The sequence below is a fragment of the Arachis ipaensis genome, chromosome B1, assembly GCF_059453495.1.
Source record: "Arachis ipaensis isolate K30076 ecotype BB chromosome B1, ASM5945349v1, whole genome shotgun sequence".
NCBI classification, from domain to species: domain Eukaryota; kingdom Viridiplantae; phylum Streptophyta; class Magnoliopsida; order Fabales; family Fabaceae; genus Arachis; species Arachis ipaensis.
Genome location: NC_142436.1, coordinates 141,204,650 through 141,222,636, shown reverse-complemented (window position 1 = coordinate 141,222,636; position 17,987 = coordinate 141,204,650). Strand labels below are relative to the sequence as shown.

The following is a 17,987-nucleotide window of genomic DNA, read 5'->3' as shown; positions in this document are numbered from 1 at the left end:
AGATAATAGTGCATTGTTTATTATAAATTTTGTTCCTCCAGGAAACAAAATTATAGCTCTTCCAAAGCCTTCTATCACATTGCCTGAGCCAATAATAGTATTAACACATTCTTCTTTTGGTACCAGATGGGTAAAATATATATCACTTTTGAGAATAGTGTGCGAACTTGCACTATCCGCAAGGCATACCACATCTTCATTATATATCCTTGCCATTTTTTTCAAAGACAAATAATCATAAAATGAGTAGTATGCACAGTTAAATTGAATACTTGATCGAAATTATTTTTTGTAAGAAATACAGTACATAAAAATAATGTCATATACTAAAACTTTGTTTTTTAAACATGACACATTTAATGATTTCAAAAATCATAAACATTAATATTTCATTATTTATATACATCACATTTGAAACTTAAATACACAAAAAATAAAACTTAACAATAAGTTCTTTACATTATTTATTTGCATGGATACTTAACAATCTCACATATTAAACTATTCCATCATTGATCAAATGACCAATATTTCCTTCAGGATCTTCAAAGAAATCAGATACATCATAATGAGTGGTGGAATTTTTAGCATCATTTGAAACAAAATTTGTTTCGTTTCCTTTGTCATCCTTTTTCAAAGATGTCTGGTAAAGATCGACTAGGTGCCTTGGGGTACGACAGGTATGTGACCAATGACCCTTTCCACCACAACGGAAACACTTATCATCTGTTGATTTATTTTGCCCAATATTTCTTTCTTTATCCCACTTCTGGTAAGATCCTCTCTTTTGAACATAATTCCTTTTCCTTCCATAATTTTTCTTGTTATTAAAAGATTGCCATTTACCTCTTCTGGGGTAATTTGCCGCATTTATTTCAGGAAATGGGGCGGCGCCAGCTGGGTGCGCTTCATGATTTTTCAAGAGCAACTCATTGTTGCGTTCAACAACAAGAAGGCAAGAAATTAACTCGGAATATTTTTTAAACCCTTTTTCTCGATACTGCTGCTGCAGGAGCACATTCGAGGCATGGAAGGTTGAGAAAGTTTTCTCCAACATATCATGATCAGTTATATTTTCCCCACATAATTTCATTCGTGAGGTGATTCAAAACATTGCAAAATTATATTCATTTATGGATTTAAAATCCTGTAGACGCAAGTACGTCCATTCATATCGGGTTTGAGGAAGTATCACCGTTTTTTTATGATTATACCTTTCTTCAAGGTCTTTCCAAAGATCTGTAGGATCTTTTAATGTGAGATATTCATTTTTCAATCCTTCGTCAAGATGACGATGAAGAAAAATCATGGCCTTGGCTTTATTCTTCTGGAATGCATTATTTTCAGCCTTAATGGTATCTCCAAGATCCATTGAATCAAGATGGATTTCAGCATCTAATATCCATGATAAATAATGGTTTCCAGAAATATCAAGAGCATTGAATTCAAGATGAGAGAGCTTCGACATAATGAAAATTTGTTACCTGAGTCTTCCTAAATTTTGATAAGAGTCTCGTGCTGATAACGTGTTGTAAAATAAATAAAAGATATACTACATATAAAATAGAGATGTGTAAATAGAAGACTCTAGTATTAATATAATTAGCTCAATAAAATTATTCTTTTATTTATATACAGTAATAAAAGAAAGAGAGAGAAAACTATTAGTAGTGACTCAAGAGAGAAAATAGTGTTTTATTATTTCTGTGTATATTCCCTTTGCCTCACTACATGTATTTATAGGCACATAAAGTTTACGTTTCAAACTTCTTCATTCTAAGAATTTATTTCCTTCAACATAGGAAAAATGTGTTTCTCAGTTCTCATGAATGGACATCCATCATCCTTATCTATCCATGTCACAACATAAGCTATTGTTTAAATTTAAACAATATTTTTTTCTATATATCAATTATTTTCTAGATATCTATACGTATAAACATTTTATTAACATTATTTTTGAGAAAATTTCTTAGAAATATGAGGTTTATACATTTAGATATATTAAACTATTAACGTATTAAAATTTTAAAATAAAAATAAATTTCATTTTAGAATGTAGAATAATAATTTTTCATTTTTCCCTTTTGGGAAATATTGTCAAACACCCATCTACTAAAATTAATATTCATTTCAAGATGTCTCTTTTAAAAATAATTTTTTGGATTCAAATTTTGTAATTTTTATAATTAATTTTATTTACTAATATTAGAAATTCAAAATTTAAATTTAATTATAAAAGACTAATATATGAAAAAAATATTTAAATGAATTAAAGTAATTTTTTAATTTTCAAAACAAATAAAAACATCTTTAATTACATGAATCCATTTTTCTTTTGTTAGGACACAGATCATTCAAAATTTTGGTAATTTGTTAGACTATTTTTTTATTCCTCTATTTTACACTATATTTATTTTCAGTCCTTTTTTCATACCATATTTAAATGTTACTATAAAAAATATTAATGAATATAATAAAATAATTATTCAATAATATTTTTTATAATACTTACTAATATGTTTTATTGTACTTATTAATAATTTTTATAGTATAATAAAAATATGATATAAAATAGAAGAATAAAATATTGTGTATGTTAAAAGTATAATAAAAGTATTAACGAGTTCTATAAAAGTTTATTAATAAGTATTTATAATTTAAATATAAATATTTTTTTATAGTTTTACAAGAATAATATATTAATTGCTTAATAATTTTATCAATATGCATTAAAAATTCTATTAATATAATGTCTTCTAAAATACTGTGCCAATATATATTATAATAATATTAATAAAAAGAAATTTTAAAATTCCAAACAACAGTGGAGTATTGTAACATCTACTCTAGAGGCAAAAACTTGACGCTTCGTAAATTTTTTTCCTCTTTTTACGTGAAAGCACACAACTCACACACTCGGTGAAATCTTTTTCCTTTCCCTCCAAAGCTCATCACTCACCTCCAAAGCCCGAAGAAAACACTTTCAAAGAGCTCACCATCGCGAAGATCGAAAACCCTCTCGCTATCGCCATTGACCGTCTTCGCCCCCCACTCACCACATCGCTGCATGCACTCACCACATCGCTGCACACACTCACCACTCGACCGTCGCTCCTTCTCGACCCTCCTGCACTGATTGTTGCTGCGCCGCCCTCACCATCGTCGATCTCTGCGCTTCTCATCGTCCTCTCTGTGCTCACGTCGTTGATTAGGTATGTATTAATTTGTATTTGGTTCTGAAATTTGACGGGGTTTAGGGTTCCGATTTTAGAAACCGGTTTCTGCTCGGTAATCAGAAACACAACAACTATGCTCTTATTTGTTTCTTATATTTCAATTAGAATGTTGAAATTTGAGAGTAAACCAAGTTGATGCATGAGCCAGATACCCTTGGAGCTGAACCCCTCGAAGAAGAGTTAGGTGTGACACTTCCAAAGGATGCATTCGAACTGATTTTTGTTTTTATCCAAGAGTGGTAAGTGGTGTCTGCTCTCTGCTGCATTACTTTAGTTTTGTCTCCGTATTGAATCTGTTTTTATTTTTTTATTTTTTTAAGTTGATACGTTTATAAGCATGATTAGGATGATTAAGATAATGAAACTTTGCCTCCTTTTGTTTGCCTATTTTTGCCATTGTTTTTAGGTAAAACTGCAAGCATGATATAAAATTAAAATGAGGCGTCATTTGTGTTACTGTCGTGAAAGCATATCAACTGAATATGAAAACAGGAAAAAAACCTAAGAATTCTCTTTATCTTCTAATTAAAGACTTAAATAAGCATCATCTCTAATGATATCTCTTAGGATCAATTAGTCGGAATAGTAAAAAGATTTCACTCCCTATCAAATATTTGAAGATGTTGGTAATAGGTCTTAGCTAAGATCACCATTACACACAGATAGATCATAGATGCTTTGAATTTTAGTGATAATAGCCAATTAAAATGTGTCAAAAAAATAACAGCAAATGGGAAAAAGGGAAAAACTTGGTCCTAGAATGTATAATACTGTTATTTGATGAAGCACAGTGGAAATAGGAGTTTTATTAACCAAGTTTTTGAGTTACATATGGAGAAAAACAGCTGTATAAATTCTTATGTAGCTTCTCATTCTTGTTGCAATTAAACGGCCATTCCTTAGAAAAAGAATTGTAATGTGTTATTATTTAATTACGCATCCAGTGAAAATAATAATTGTGCAGAAATTTCGTTAAAATTAAAGGGTTACTATAAAACTAATGAGAGTGAATGAATAAAGTAGGAAGAATTGGACGGAAATATTTATCTGTGCTGCTGCGGTCTCCAGCCTGTTATCCGCTCTCCTAAAATTATTTGATTCTGAGTACTCAGCCCCCTACTAATTAATAACATGGTAGGGTAGGGTTCCACTGTAACTTTCCTCTTATTTCCCCCTGTATTGTCGTTTCTTTTAAATACTATATATAGTTAGTTAGTCCTTTATGGAAGACATGCATAACTTCCTCCAAAGCTTCCAGAAATTTGATTCCTTGCCTACTACTACTACTATAGTACTAATTGTCAAGCATTTTTTGTGTTTTTGTTAATTTCTTTTTCTCCAAAGCGAATTCAATGCAGCTGCCACTAAGCTGCAGAAGGTTTATAAGAGTTACCATACCAGAAGATACTGGGCAGATTGTGCTGTGGTGGTGGAGGAACTATGGTTAGTTTTTCATGAAAACATGCCTTTTTTTTGTTGGTGCGCGCTAGGTGTTTGATTAAATTTCTATCTTATACATGTAAATAATTGAATGTTTTTGAATGATGAAGGTGGAAGGCATTGGATTTTGCTGCTCTTAAAAGGAGTTCAGTTTCATTCTTTGATGTGGAGAAACAAGAATCTGCTGTGTCAAGGTGGGCAAGGGCAAGAACAAGAGCAGCTAAGGTATGTTTTTTTTCAATTCATCATGATTAAATTCCAATATAAAAACCAGGCTGCAGCTAACCCAACCAACAACACTAACTTCATCTAGTTCTCTTCTTAATCTTAATTAATTTGATGTGATGTTTGAGAAGTGCATCGAGATTGCTCAGAAGTGTCTTGATGATGTACATGATGTTGTCCTTGATAGTTATTCAGATGATTGTTACTAAGAAAGTTTAGGGAAATTTTCTTTTGGCATGCATCAACTTCAGCTTGCTCTTTATTTTTGTTATGCCTCTGTTTTGTTAATAGTTTAAGGATCAAGAAAGACACGATATTAATGTATTAACAACTGGTACCTAACATGGAACAAAACAGCAAAACAGAATGGAAGAGTGAATCAAGATGATCTCACTCAATTTACTATATAGATGAAAGGTAATTCAAGAAAGAAAAGATAAAGGCTGTGATGGTATCCAAATTGTTGTGGTTCTTTTTTTATTTTTATAATTGCGAATTAGTTTAGTCATTTTCACATCCACTACAACAAAAGATAAAGTGATCTGACTTTTTAACTTGCTTCTAACTTTATACCCGTGTCAAATGGGAAGCAGCCCAGTATTTCTTTCTACACTCCATGTGATGGAATCTATCTTTCTAGCTAGAACGAGTTCTTATAGATTTTGTGCTGGAGTTGTAGATTTTCTGTTCTTGGTATTAGGTTTCTTTGTTTTCTCTTTTCAAATAGGATATTGTGAAAAGCTTATTTTTGTCTTCTCAATTAATTTGTAAATCCAAAAGGAAAACTAATTGGATAAATATGGCTTTGATATCAATACCCGAAAAAGAAGGATGGCTTTGATATCTTTCAAAATATGCCTATTTAACCTTAAAAATTAAGATAAAAAAATTCCCTAAACTACAAAGATGATTGATCATAGGCATATTACCAAGCAAAGAAGCAGAGCAATATTCCCTGGGACTTCATGTGAAGAGAGAGAGTATAAGAAGAAAGAAAGATCCAGAGCAATGTGACATAAGTTAATGAAATATTCATCAGTCATTATTCAGTAACAATGTGTGCCAAAGACATCGGTTTGGTTGACAAGTATACTAGTTAAATACATGGCGCCATTAGCAAAGACCAAGCATGATTTCTATGAGAGTTAAATGTTCATCTGTCTTTTGGTTTTAAGCTTTATTTATATAATTTCTTTTATTTGAAAAAACACTTCTTGGTAGAATTTCTGCTGCTTGTAAGTTTTAAATATATCCTCAGAAAGGGGTCTATAGAATACAGAATTGAAAAAGTCTCGACATTCCCAGGCTACTTCAAAGATGCCAGTGCAGATGCAACATTTCGTGATATTCGCTCATGTATTGGCTCCTGCAAAAGGAAATGGAGTTATATTCCTATGACTTTATCAGATAATAGATAGCCAAAACGAAATGTTGAAACATATGGATTAGCTCAGACGACAGCACCTCAAACTTTGATTTTGTTATAGTCTCATACAAGAAAATGTATCTGTCCAACAGAATTAGTATAACGACAAGATTACACGTTGGTTTGGAGAAATAAAGCAGCAGGTAGATCAATTTGAATGAGGATTAGACATGACAGACATGCCATGCAACCAAAACCATGGTTGAAGCATCTTTGTGTAAAAATTGAATGATTAATTCAAGCAATTCTGATTCCCAATACCAAAAAACACATAATTCTATAGGTAATTTATTTGTATATTTATCACAAAGAAGCACATATCAAGTGGAAAAAAAAGGAGGAAGTTTTAGAGAAATACTGCCAAGATAATTTGCAAACAAGATTCATTAGTGTGATTTGAAACCTTATTAAAGCATGCAATCTAGTTAATTACAAGTATAAATTAACAATTGTTAGACCAGCTCGGTTTTTGGAGTGTTACCGGTTCAAAACCAAAGGCCTCCAAATGTGGTCGTTTTAATTCTTTCGTTAAAACAAAAAAATAGATTCAGAAATCAAATCCCCTCATCGATACCTTTGGCCCTTTCTCTCTCTGAAAACTTGGAAAGACGTATAGAACTCAAAAACCCAATCCTAAACCCTCTTCCATACCGAGCCACCATCCCACCTCAGAGCTCAAATTCATCGCCAAACCCTTCTCCTCGGGTGGAGGGTGCTTTTGCCGCCCCGTGGAACTGCTGTTGTCGACATCACTTCTCATTCTTCCGTTGCTGCCACTTTCCTTCCTCTGTTGCCGCTGGTAAGCACTGCTGTTTCAATATATTTTTGCTTGTTTTGTAATAATGCTGATTTTGAGTTGCTGTGATAATGATACTAAATTACTGATTTTGTTAATTTTTGCTGAGTTGCTGATTTTTTGAAATAATATTGTGCTTGTTTGGTGGCCGTTATTTTGATAAAAAAAGATCTTTTTTCAATGAAAAAAGGATTGAAAAAAGATCCTTTTTTGGCGTGTTTGGCAAATTTCTAGTAGTAAAAATAAAAGCACTAGAAAAAAAAACATCTTTTTTGAGAAGATGTAATTTACATCTTTTTTTAAAAGATCTTTTTTTCTTAAAACAAAGATGTTTTTCATGTAATAAATAAACAAAAAAGTATTTTTATATTGTTATATCCAAACATAATTGATACATGAGATACCCAAACATAAAATTACTTTTATTTTTTTCATAAGATCTTTTAAAAAAAGATAACTCGAAAAAAGATCTTTTCTTAGAAGCTCACCCAAACAAGTCCAATGTTGCTGGATTTCTGATTTTCTGACTTCATGAGTTAATTTTATTGATGGTTAATTTATTTAATTTGTTGAATGCTGGTGCGATTCTAAATTCAATTTAATTTGCATTCTGAGTTTGGAATTGGATTCAATTTAGTTTTTGTTGCTTTATGTGTTGAAAAAGTGGCGTTATTCTTTAGAATAAATGGTACCTGAAGCCTGCAGTGCAATGAGTGAATCCATGTTTATGGCTGCTGCGTTAAACCGTCCCAAAACCTCCTTCAAAATCAACCCCACACCCGCTCTTCTGCCTCCCCTAACCTCCTCCGCACTCACTTTCAAATCAAACAACAACTTCCCCACACTCTCCGCCGCCGCACAACCACAACAAGAACACGCCGCTCTGCTCGATACTCTTCTCAACAGCACACGCAAGAACCAAGTGTTCCAATCCATCAGAACCACCTCCCCTTTCAACTACCTCTCCGAAACAAATCTTCACTATACAGTTCTCGCTCTCACTTCCAAAACCAGGGGAATGGTGCATATTTATCTCTTTAATCCCTCTCCAATTTATCTACTCATTAATACAAATGAATGGAAGTCGAGATTTCTGGTAAAATTGCAGCAGTAACATAAAAGCACATAACATTGTACTAAAAAAATCATTTGAAAAATTGATGAATTTGGTTACTTGTGGTCTTATGGCAGAGTGCATTTGATAGAGTCCTTGCCTCAATTCCCTTCAAGGGACAGGTTTTTGTGTTCTTATTCTCTATCCTTGTTCTCTGTATGAACTGTTTACTTGGTGCTTAACCAGACAAGCTTGTGATGATTTGAGAAAACTCAGTATATAACTGCTAATGCCGTTGTGTTCACTCCTGATCCTATTGTTATCATAACAAAGAAATGTTATGTTTTTCCGGTTGAGTTTGTTGGTGAGTGTTTTGTTAATTGGTATTTCGGATTGGTGCTTGCATACACATTTTATCAAATGATTTCAATGGCTATGAATTGGCATATATATTTGGTATAGGTTGTGGAGGAGGAGTTAGTTTGCTGGAAATGATAACTTGAAAAGTACGATAAAAATAGAATATATTTTTTCGGAGCAACGGGATAAAAGTAAATATTGCAGTTATCATTAAGTGCTTTAAGTTTATTCATGCTACCCAAACTTCAACATGCTATGCTCATTCTTTATTCATATTGTTCTCAATATTATCAAAATATTTTCTTTACAAAACAGAGAGGAGGATTTTAGAAAGTGTTTGTTGCCACCTTATTACTGCGGTAGCTAAAGGGTTTGTGACCGGAAGTACTAAACTTCATTATGGACAGTCTACAATAAATGCATCTGAAACTATTGTGGCAATGCCTTCCCGGATGGTGAAGTCCCTATATTTTTTGTTTTGCATTCTTACTATTGTTTGTCTCTTTATTTAATAGGCTATAATGTTATATAACACATCACAGGTTTGGTAAAAAAAACCAAAAGTTGGCTGATGAGGTATTATTCCTTGTACTCTCATCTGCATCTATCTTTTCAATACAATTGAAGTTACAGTAAAAGACTAGATTTAGAAACCCAAAGAATCAATAGACAGATCAAATAATGTTGTAGGAATAAGAAACAATAGTCAAATCTATCTTATTATGCTCTTTTTTTCTTTTTTTTAAGGCAGCATCAGGTGGATAATATTATTTTATTAAGAGCCTAGTTCATATCATACCGTACAGTTGCTTCTTGATACTAGCGAGGATATGATTAATGATAGATAATGTTTTACTATTTTTTAATAGTTTTCTTTTATCTAGCTTTCTCAGTTCTTTTTATAATCAATTTCCTTTGTAGATTATAGAAAGGGAATAATGACAAGAGTTGATTATGAGGAAGTCAATAGAAAAGTTTTAAGTTTGTTTAAATACGGTAAGGTAATTAAACATTTTAACATGTCATTTATAAATTTTGTGAAATGAAAAAAGTAATGATATGCCTTCTCAATGTATCCCAAGATGGTAACGACACACTCTCAATGTATGTGCTATCTGTTATTTGGAATATAGAGATGAATAGATGGTGTAGACTTGTTTTTTAGAATTGTCGGTCTGTTGCACTGGAACAAAAGTATAAATACATGTGATAAGCAGGAAGTTTATCGTTATTATTGTTGTGATGCAATTTGATTTTTTGATATTGGTGTTGCTTTGATGAAATTTGAATTTCCCGCGCGTGTGGCTTCAGAACATGGCTTTATATTGGTTAACACAAAGTATGAATTTTGGAAGGCAGAGGACGGTTCAATTATGTTGATTGATGAGGTTCATTGGAATTCTTGATGTTTATTAGATTCTGAAATGTACTTTGCACAATTTAAGAATATAGAATAAAGTTGTTTTTGAAAATTGTAGGTGCACACTCTTGATTCAAGTAGAGGATTGCCAATTCTTATCTTGAGCGCTTTCAAAATGGTTTGGAGCCTGAAAATGTTTGATAAAGTGTTATATATATATATATATATATATATATATATATATATATATATATATATATATATATATGAGTAATTATATTTCCTATGTAGAGTGCATTATATTTTATTTTTTGCTTAAAGGTTTAGGGATATGTTATTTTATTCGGGATAAAATAACATATCCCTAGACCTTTAAGCAAAAAATAAAATATAATGCACTCTACATAGAAAATAATGTTATTGATACAGATAGAGTACATTATCAACATTTTCAAACTCCAAACCATTTTGAAAGCGCTCAAGATAAGAATTGGCAACCCAATATCTTCTAAAACGAAACTATTCTATATTCATAAATTGTGTGGAGTGCATTTTAGAATCTAATAAACATAAGGGATTCCAATGAACTTCATCAATTAACATAATTGAATCATCTTCTGCCTTCCCAAATTCATAATGTGTCAACTAATATAAGGCTATGTTTTGAAGCTACTGGAAATTCAAATTTCATCAAAGCAAGCCAATGTCAAAAGTCAAATTGCATCACAGCAATAATAACAATAAGTTTCCCACTCATCATAGAGAAATGGTATTTATACTTTTGTTCCAGTAAGGCATTATTGAAAAGAATACATGGACAAGTTCGAGATTTTCATTGAACTAGAAGTGATCCAGTGCAACAGACTGACAATTCTGAAGAATAAGTCTACACCAACTATTCATCTCTATAATTCAAATAATAAATAGCACATACATTGAGAGTGTGTCGTTACTATCTCGAGATACATTGAGAAGGCATGTCATTACTTTTTTTCATTTCATCAAATTTATAAATGACATGATAAAATACTTAATTACCTATTCAAAAGACTTAAAAGTTTTTCTGCTGACTTTCTCGTAATCAACTCTTGTCATTAATCCCTTTCTATAATCTGCAAGGGAAACGGATTATAAAAAGAATTGAAAAGGTTAGATAAAAAACTATTAAAAAATAGTAAAAACATTATCCATCATTAATCATATCCTCACTAGTATCAAGAAGCAATTGTACTGTATGATATGAACTAGGCTCTTAAGAAAATAATATTATCCAGAAAAACATTGACGTTGCCTTAAAAAAGAAGAAGAAAAAAACAGCATAATAAGATAAATCTGCCTATTGTTTCTTATTCTTGCAACATTATTTGATCTGCCTATTCATTCCTTGGGTCTCTAAATCTGGTCCTCCACTATAACTTCAATTGTATTGAAAAGATAGATGCAGATGAAAGTACAAGGAATAATACCTCATCTGGAAGTACAGGAACATCATGATCTGCAACTTTGGTTGTAGGCGTGAATATATTTTCAACCAGCTTTTTGGTTTTTTACCAAATTTGTTATGTGTTATATAACGTTATAGCGTATAAAATAAAGAGAAAAACAATTGTAAGAATGCAAAACAAAAAATATAGGGACCTCACCAACGGGAGGACATTGCCACAATAGTTCTGAATGCCTTTGTTATAGACTGTCCATAGTGAAGTATCAATCTTTCCGGTCACAAACCCTCTAGCTACAAACAGCCGTAATAAGGTGTCAACAAATAATTTCTAGAATTTTCATCTACACTTTTGTAAAGAAAATATTTTAATAATATTGACGGCAACATGAATAAAGAATAAGCTTGGCATGTTGAAATTTGGGTAGCATGAATAAACTTAGAGCACTTAATGATAACTGCAATGTTTACTTTTATTCCAGTTCCGGAGAAATATATTCTATTTTTATCATACTTTTCAAGCTATCATTTCCAACAAACTAACTCCTCCTCCACAACCTATACCAAACATATATGTTAATTCATAGCCGTTGAAATCATTTGATAAAATGTGTATGCAAGCACCAATCCGAAATACCAATTAACAAAATACTCAATAGAAAAACAGAACATTTCTTGCTATGATAACATTAGGATCAGGAGTGGACACAACGGCATTAGTAGTTATATGTTGGGTTCTCTCAAACCACCACAAGCTTGTCTGGTTAAGCACCTGCAAGTGGGAATAAAGAACATTGAGTGTGATCCATGATAAACCAAGTAAATAGTTCATACAGAGAATAAGAGCACAAAACCTGTCCCTTGAAGGGAATTGAGTTAATGACTCTATCAACAGTAGTAACTAGAACAAGGTACTCTCCATTATCATATGTCTCTAACCTGTGCCATAAGACCACAAGTAAGCAAATTCATTAATTTTTCAGATGATTTTTTTTAGTCAATGTTTTCTGCTTTTATATTACTATTGCAATTTTACCAGAAATCTTGACTTCCATTCATTTGTATTAATGAGTAGATAAATTGGAGAGGGATCAAAGACGGAAATATGCACCTTTCCCCTGGTTTTGGAGGTGAGGGCGGGAACTGTATGGTAAAAATTTGTTTCGGAGAGGTAGTTGAAGGGGGTGGTTCTAATGAATTGGAGCACTTGATTCTTGCGTGTGCTGTTGAGAAGAGTGTCAGGTAGAGCGGCGTGTTTTTGTGGTTCTACGGTGGCGGAGAGTGTGGGGAAGTTGTTGTTTGCTTTGAAAGTGAGTGCGGTGGAGGTTGGGGGAGGCGGAAAAGCGGGTGAGGTTGAGTTTGAAGGGTGTAACGCAGCAGCCATAAACATGGATTCACTCATTGCACTGCAAACTTTTTAGGAGTATTGACCTATTTTCCAAGGTTGCAAGAACTGAACCGGTTATTGAACTGATCAAGTGATAGGTTCAACTGGGATCGAACTGTGATTGAACCGATTTACTTAAATATACAATAAATTTATTAAAAATTCAATATATAATTTCAGTTATTCAAATTTAATAATTTCTAACCTAATTTCAAAATGTCCGTAATTTATCATTAAAAGTTCAGAAAATAAATCTTTTTAATTAATTTCTAAGTTTCAATCAAGTAATCAACAATAACTTCTAATAATCAAGTAATCAATAACTTTTAATAAGAGTATCATTTCCATCTCACATAAAAGAATTGAACAGTAAAAATCCTCTAACCAAGAATCATACATTCGTAACACAAAACAAAGTTCAATTCAATTACAAATTCTTAAATCTGTTGAATATAACAGAGCCAAAGCATATAATCATATTTAGTTTTTGGGATTCTAATCCATTACTCAGCAACGTGGTTGTGACTTCTAAATCCAAACTAAATAGCAACAAAAACTAAATTGAATCCAATTCCAAACTCAGAATTCAAATTAAATTGAATTCAGAATCACACCAGCATTCAACAAATTAAATAAATTAACCATTATTAAAATTAACTCAGGAAATCAGAAAATCAAAATCCAGCAACAATATTTTAGGAAATCAGCAACATTACTCCAGAAAATCAGCAACACAGAATAAGCAAAAATTAACAAAATCAGTAATTTAGAATCATTATCTCAGCAACTCAGAATCAACATTATTACAAAATAAGCAAAAATATATTGAAGCAGCAGTGTTTGCCGGCGGCGATGGAGGAATGGAAGTGGCAGCGACGGAGGAATGAGAAGTGACGGCGAGTGATTTGAGCTCGAACAGAGAGAGCGAGAGAGAGCTCGAAGAGGGACGTTGAGCTCGGACAAAGAGTGAGAGAGAACGATGAGACCTTAACACAGAGAGAGAGAGAGAGCACAATGAGACCTCAACGCCACGAGCTCAACTCGGAGTCGCAGACCTTCGTGCGACAGCGACGAGACTACAAGAAAAGTACCCATCCAGCCACATTTTTTTTAGCTACATTTGAAAAGCGTAGCCTATTTGATAGGCTACGCTTTTCTCCGTGTTGCGTTTTTATAAGAGAAAAGGAAACACAATTGTGGCATAGTTTAAAAAGTGTAGCCTTAGGTATTATAGAAATCACTTATAAAGCGTAGCCGTATGTTGATATCTTTGGGTGCACTTTTCGTATCAAAGAGAGCGCTTTTAGAGAGTAACTTATTTGTTAAATTTTGGGTGCACTTCAAAAGTGATGCCTAATGTATCTAGAGGCAAAAACTTGACACTTCGTGAATTTTTTTTTCTCTTTTTACCTGAAAGCACACTCAACTCACACATTCAGTGAAATTTTTTTCCTTTCCCTCCAAAGCTCATCACTCACCTCCAAAACCCGAAGAAAACACTTTCAAAGAGCTCACCATCGCGAAGATCGAAAACCCTCTCGCTATCGCCATTGACCGTCTTCGCCCCCCACTCACCACATCGCTGCACGCACTCACCACATCGCTGCACACACTCACCACTCGACCGTCGCTCCTTCTCGACCCTCCTGCACTGATCGTTGCTGGGCCGCTCTCACCATCGTCGATCTCTGCGCTTCTCATCGTCCTCTCTGTGCTCACGTCGTTGATTAGGTATGTATTAATTTGTATTTGGTTCTGAAATTTGACGGGGTTTAGGGTTCCGATTTTAGAAACCGGTTTCTGCTCGATAATCACAAACACAACAACTATGCTCTTATTTGTTTCTTATATTTCAATTAGAATGTTGAAATTTGAGAGTAAACCATGTTGATGCATGAGCCAGATACGCTTGGAGCTGAACCCCTCGAAGAAGAGTTAGGTGTGACACTTCCAAAGGATGCATTCAAACTGATTTTTGTTTTTATCCAAGAGTGATAAGTGGTGTCTGCTCTGTGCTGCATTACTTTAGTTTTGTCTCCGTATTGAATCTGTTTTTATTTTTTATTTTTTTAAGTTGATATGTTTATAAGCATGATTAGGATGATTAAGATAATGAAACTTTGCCTCCTTTTGTTTGCCTATTTTTGCCATTGTTTTTAGGTAAAACTGCAAGCATGATATAAAATTAAAATGAGGCGTCATTTGTGTTATTGTCGTGAAAGCATATCAACTGAATATGAAAACAGGAAAAAAACCTAAGAATTCTCTTTATCTTCTAATTAAAGACTTAAATAAGCATCATCTCTAATGATATCTCTTAGGATCAATTAGTCGGAATAGTAAAAAGATTTTACTCCCTATCTAATATTTGAAGATGTTGGTAATAGGTCTTAGCTAAGATCACCATTACACACAGATAGATCATAGATGCTTTGAATTTTAGTGATAATAGCCAATTAAAATGTGTCAAAAAAATAACGGCAAATGGGAAAAAGGGAAAAACTTGGTCCTAGATTGTATAATACTGTTATTTGATAAAGCACAGTGGAAATAGGAGTTTTATTAACCAAGTTTTGAGTTACATATGGATAAAAACAGCTGTATAAATTCTTATGTAGCTTCTCATTCTTGTTGCAATTAAACGGCCATTCCTTAGAAAAAGAATTGTAATGTGTTATTATTTAATTACGCATCCAGAGAAAATAATAATTGTGCAGAAATTTCGTTAAAATTAAAGGGTTACTATAAAACTAATGAGAGTGAATGAATAAAGTAGGAAGAATTGGACGGAAATATTTATCTGTGCTGCTGCGGTCTCCAGCCTGTTATCCGCTCTCCTAAAATTATTTGATTCTGAGTACTCAGCCCCCTACTAATTAATATTTTATATGCTCTTATTCACAGAATTAATATTTTCTTTGGTTATTTAATGATGACGCACATGTATGTGTGTGAAAAAAAAAAAAAAAAACTACCCTGCTGTGTTACATTTCTTACAATGATATTTGCTTTTAATAATGTTGATTTCTCTTATGAAATTACGAGGAGAATAACACTATTGGAAGGAGGTGGTACGACAAAAAAGATAGCTGGATGGACAATTTCAATCCCATGCTGAGATTTCTGGATATTTTACTATCCCAGACTCGCCTATTGATCCGAGAAGCCTACCAAAGGTTCAAAGCTGAAGATTCTTGCAGGCATTGTCAAAGATTTGATTCAAGAAGTATTATGTCTCACTGTCTTAATGATTACAAGCACTGAACTCCAATGGAGGCAAGAAAGTGAACAAGAATTGGCCTTAAGAAAATCCAAGCAACGGATACACATCCTCAAGAGCTACCTTGATGAACTCAACAATGAGTCCTACTTGTCTGGTGAAGAGGAAGAGGAATCATCTTATGAGTTTACCTCTGATACCAAAAAATATCTCTATGCTACTGCTGTTGAAGTTGAGTTTTTAAGAGACTTTTTTTATCTCCTATTTTATTCTGCTGAAAGATGACCGTAATAACCTTTAATTTTCTTTGGATTACTAGGACTTTATCTCTGGTGTAGGTGCTTTTAATTTTCATCCTTGATGACAAAAAGAGAGAAATTAAACTAATTTATGACTTATCAAATATTTTGCTTGAATTTTGTTTTGCTTATATTATTCTTATGATGGATTATTCATTTATCTTATGGCATTAGCGCACATAGACAACGAGAGCTGGTTGCATTATCAGGGAAGTTATCTTTATCCTATCACTCTGATTCAGTTTAAAAGTGTTCGTCATCAAAGAGGAGATTGTTGAGTCAAGCATTGTCATAACTACCTTGATAATGACAAACATTTAATTTTGCCTAAATTGACTAACTTTCTATTTCAAGTTTTGCAGGTTTTGATATCAGGAAATCATGATCAAGGACAAAACAACAAGCATACAATATTCCACAACATATCAAGCACAAAAAAAAAAAAGATGTTGCACTTATTGTGAAGTAAAATAAGGAAGTTCTCCTCAATAAAGCCAATGGTCTATGTCAGATTGTATGCAACGGCTGAAGGAACAAAAGAGAAAATACTTCTCTCCATCAACAGTAAACCGAATTCTCTATATATGAATATTCTTTTTAAGGAAGAAAGCAACAAATAGTTTGCATATCCAGCCAATGAAGCTCGAGTTTTCTTCTTTATTCTTGAGTGATTTATGGTAAAAATTGGACGTAGGTCTCAGTGAATAGGAGACCAAACCATGCTATATATCGTGGTGACAACCTATCTCTCTTTCTCTCTTCTGTATTGAGATAAAATTAAAAACAATCTCTTGTTTTTCTAGGTTATGTATAATCTGTAAAAGTTATTATATATTGTGTTTTCTTAATTCAATTCCCCTCTCTTAAGTCACTAGAAAACTTTCAGAAATAATCTCTTTTGGAGTTTGGTGTGCGTTTGATTTTCTATTGGCCATCCCCAATATTAGTTAAGGCTGTGTGAAACAAAAAGAATGTGTTTGGATCATGATTCATACTAGTTTTATTAGTTTTAACCGAGAATTGATTATTAGACCGATCTAGTTTGGGGTAAAATCCAATTGTCTTTAGTAAACTGGTCAAAAATTTAAAAATTTGGGTAACTGATCTACTGACCTAGTTTTCAATGATTAACCGATTTAAAATAATAAAATATAATTTGTTTAAAAATATATATATTTATATATAAATATATTATTTTATTATATTTGATTTAATCTTAATTAAATCTCAGTTAAACCTTGAACTTTGAAAATTTTAACTCTATTAGTTCGATGATTGGCTCAATTTTCAAAATATTGGTTTGGATAAAACTTGTAAACCTAGATTGAGCTTTACTGGAAAAATACAATTGATGGAATTAATAATTTCTTACTTTTTCTATCATTGTAAAGATGTTGAAGTGTTAGAAATATAATATTAATATGTTAGTCGATATAAAATGTTTAATATTTGACGTATATGTGCAGCATGGTAAACGAAATTTAATATTTGAATTGAAAATTTTTTATTCTCTCTTATAAATTCTAATTTTCTTCATACTAATTATCTACTCTCTAGCCTTTTATATTCGTAATATTTTTATTTGTAGAACTTTTTTTTTTATGTTACATTATTCAAAATAAGCATGTTTATTTATGAGCAGTGTTAGATATACAAGTGATATTCAACTAAGTCTAAACAAATTTAGGTGTCAACATAACAAGAACTTGCTAGGTGTTAAAATAAGGATTAAAGAATGAG

At 32.4% G+C, this 17,987-nt stretch overlaps 1 protein-coding gene across 3 annotated transcripts; it reads left to right on the top strand.

The window, feature by feature from the left end:
* Positions 1 to 2,903: 2,903 nt before the first annotated feature.
* Positions 2,904 to 17,126, top strand: LOC110263196 (IQ domain-containing protein IQM4). 3 transcript variants are annotated; one of them, XR_015902530.1, is made up of 6 exons: positions 2,904 to 3,215; positions 3,345 to 3,478; positions 4,584 to 4,682; positions 4,790 to 4,904; positions 15,777 to 16,179; positions 16,610 to 17,126. XR_015902530.1 is itself a non-coding variant. In XM_088501975.1 (5 exons), the coding sequence occupies exons 2-5, from the start codon at positions 3,375 to 3,377 to the stop codon at positions 15,990 to 15,992; spliced, it is 534 nt and encodes a 177-aa protein (XP_088358101.1). In that variant the 5' UTR covers positions 2,904 to 3,215; positions 3,345 to 3,374; the 3' UTR covers positions 15,993 to 17,126. The 3 variants fall into 3 exon arrangements, 2 of the variants coding, with proteins under 2 accessions (XP_088358101.1, XP_088358102.1); XM_088501975.1 differs by having other exon boundaries at positions 15,777 to 17,126; XM_088501976.1 differs by lacking the exons at positions 15,777 to 16,179; positions 16,610 to 17,126 and adding an exon at positions 5,825 to 10,018.
* Positions 17,127 to 17,987: the final 861 nt, after the last annotated feature.